Source organism: Merops nubicus, unplaced genomic scaffold (assembly GCF_000691845.1).
Source record: "Merops nubicus isolate BGI_N331 unplaced genomic scaffold, ASM69184v1 scaffold34735, whole genome shotgun sequence".
Lineage (NCBI taxonomy): Eukaryota > Metazoa > Chordata > Aves > Coraciiformes > Meropidae > Merops > Merops nubicus.
In genome coordinates this window covers 304-2,479 of record NW_008609492.1, presented here as the reverse complement: position 1 = coordinate 2,479, position 2,176 = coordinate 304, and the positions used below count along the sequence as shown (strand labels likewise).

General features: G+C 61.8%; 1 protein-coding gene across 1 annotated transcript in view; it reads left to right on the top strand.

The window, feature by feature from the left end:
- LOC103773249 (solute carrier family 2, facilitated glucose transporter member 9-like) overlaps nt 1-2,174 on the top strand; it is a gene marked incomplete at both ends in the record, with an annotated part of 2,275 nt that extends 101 nt beyond the window's left edge. Inside the window, 7 exons of the mRNA XM_008940611.1 lie at nt 1-32; nt 483-643; nt 724-848; nt 1,084-1,229; nt 1,314-1,446; nt 1,802-1,989; nt 2,118-2,174. The exon at nt 1-32 is cut by the window's left edge and continues 10 nt beyond it. Coding sequence (XP_008938859.1) covers nt 1-32; nt 483-643; nt 724-848; nt 1,084-1,229; nt 1,314-1,446; nt 1,802-1,989; nt 2,118-2,174 — 842 coding nt within the window. The remainder of the gene's footprint in view (nt 33-482; nt 644-723; nt 849-1,083; nt 1,230-1,313; nt 1,447-1,801; nt 1,990-2,117) is intronic.
- Between the last annotated feature and the right edge of the window lie 2 nt (nt 2,175-2,176).

Sequence of the window (2,176 nt, the reverse complement as noted above, 5' to 3'; positions counted from 1 at the left end):
ACAACCTGGCTGTTGTGAACTCGCCGGCAGAGGTAAGGGACGGGCAGCCTCTCTGGGAGCAGGGGAAGGGCTATGCAGCCCTCCCTGTCAGGGAGGAGGGACGGCTGCCCAGCAGCCCCACATCAAAATGCCATCATTTCCCTTGGCTCACCCTGGAGAGTGGTCCATGGGGAAGGAAGGTGTGAGTGGGGCATGGGACCCTGCATTCACATACTCCCCCCAGACTGATCCCCCGTAGAAGGTGGCAGCTGGGGGAAGCTGCCCACAATCTCCTTCCTCCAGCTCTGCCTGTGGCATCTTAAGCCCCTCTGAGGCTGGGTCAGCAACCAGAGTGGCACATCCCAGTCACCCCATCACGTCCTGCCTTGCATTTCATGCAATGCTGTTAAACCCCTGGCATTTTCCCTATTGGGTCTGTTGTCTCTCGTCTTCCCCTCTCTCCCAATACGTTTGGGGCCCATGTGTCTCTCTCTGCCCTGCAGCACATAAAGAATTTCTACAACGCCACGTGGTCCCAGCGCTATGGGCACGGGCTGGCCCCTGGCCCCCTGACCCTCCTCTATTCCCTGACCGTCTCCGTCTTCGCCTTGGGTGGGCTGGTGGGCTCCTTGCTGGTGGGGGTGCTGGTGGAGCAGTATGGCAGGTAAGGGGGTGGCGCGGGATGGAGTGGTCAAGGGGTGGGAGGGGGCCAGAGGGGCTGCCTGGCTGCTTGTGCCCTGCCAGGAATGGTGCACTGAGCCGCAGTGCTCTCCTCGTCCTCCTGGCCGGTGGCTTCATGGGCTTCAGTCGGGAGCTGGCGTCCCCAGAGATGGTGATCATCGGCCGCTCCATTACGGGGCTCCACTCAGGTAGGTGCTGCCTGTGCTGCGGGTCCCCCATAGCCCATTCCCAGGGGGCTGGAGAAGACTTCATATTCCTCTGGCCACAGGCTCAGCCTCTGAAGTGGGGGTCTCCACAGGGCAGACAGGGCCACCTCCCTGGCCAGGGGGTCCCCACTGTTGGTGGTGCTAGGCGTGGGAGGAGGTGCACCAGTGCTCTGGCTGTGAACCCTTCTCCCTGCTGGTCCCTCCTGTCCCCCCCCAGGTATCTGCCTCAGCGTGGTGCCCCTCTACCTGGGAGAAATCGCTCCCAAGAACCTGCGGGGCTTCCTAGGCCTCATGCCCAGCATCTTCATCTGCTTGGGGATTTTCTCTGCACAGGTCCTCGGCCTGCCAGAGCTGCTGGGTGAGGTGAGCACAATACCTCAGCCCGTGCACACTGGACCCTGCTCTGCCTTCCTTCCTTGTGACACATTCCACTTCAACTCCTCTCAGGACAGGTTCTGGCCCCTTTTCCTGTCAGTGGTGGTCATTCCAGCCTTTCTACAGCTCCTGCTGCTGCACTGCTTTCCCGAGAGCCCGCGGTACCTGCTGATAGAGAGGAACGACGTCTGCGGGGCCACAAAGGGTAAGGGAGTGTCATGGGGGGACTGGCTCCAGGAGGTGCTGGTCCAAGGTCTCCTGACACCAAGGCGCATCCTCGTAGCATCCTTCCACAGCCAGATCTGACAGCTCACCATAGTCCTTACGGTTCAATCCTTCTGTCCCACCTAGCTGCACCATGGCATTTCCATGGTGCCCCTCACCACAGCGTGAGGCATCTCCTTGGTTCCTACGGATGCTCAGCCCCGTGGATCAGGGGGGTCTCCTGGGGAGGCTGAGCCAGGGCAGAGCTGAGCCTCTGCCCTTGCCCTGTGCCGTACCTATGAGCACCCAGCTTGCGATGGGGAGATGAGTGCCCGTGACCCCTGCTGTCCCCACAGCTCTGCACCGGTTCCTGGGGACGCTTGACGTGCAGGATGTGATTGAGGAGATGAAGGCGGAGCAGCGGTCGCTCTCCTCCGTGGAGATGGTGTCAGTCTGGCAGCTGCTGCGGGACCGCTCCGTCCGCTGGCAGACCCTCTCGGTGGTGGTGGTGAATGCTGGCATGCAGCTCTCGGGGATCGATGCCGTAAGCCCTGCGGGGTCCTCACCCCACGACCTGGCTCTGTAGAGGCGGAGCTAAGGCCTGGCAACTCATTTCATAGCGTGCCCCACGGCTCCGTCCCCCGGGCTCACGCCAGGTCCCCTCCTTGGCAGATCTGGTTTTACACCAACACCATCTTTGAGAACGCCGGGATCCCTGTATCCCAGATTCC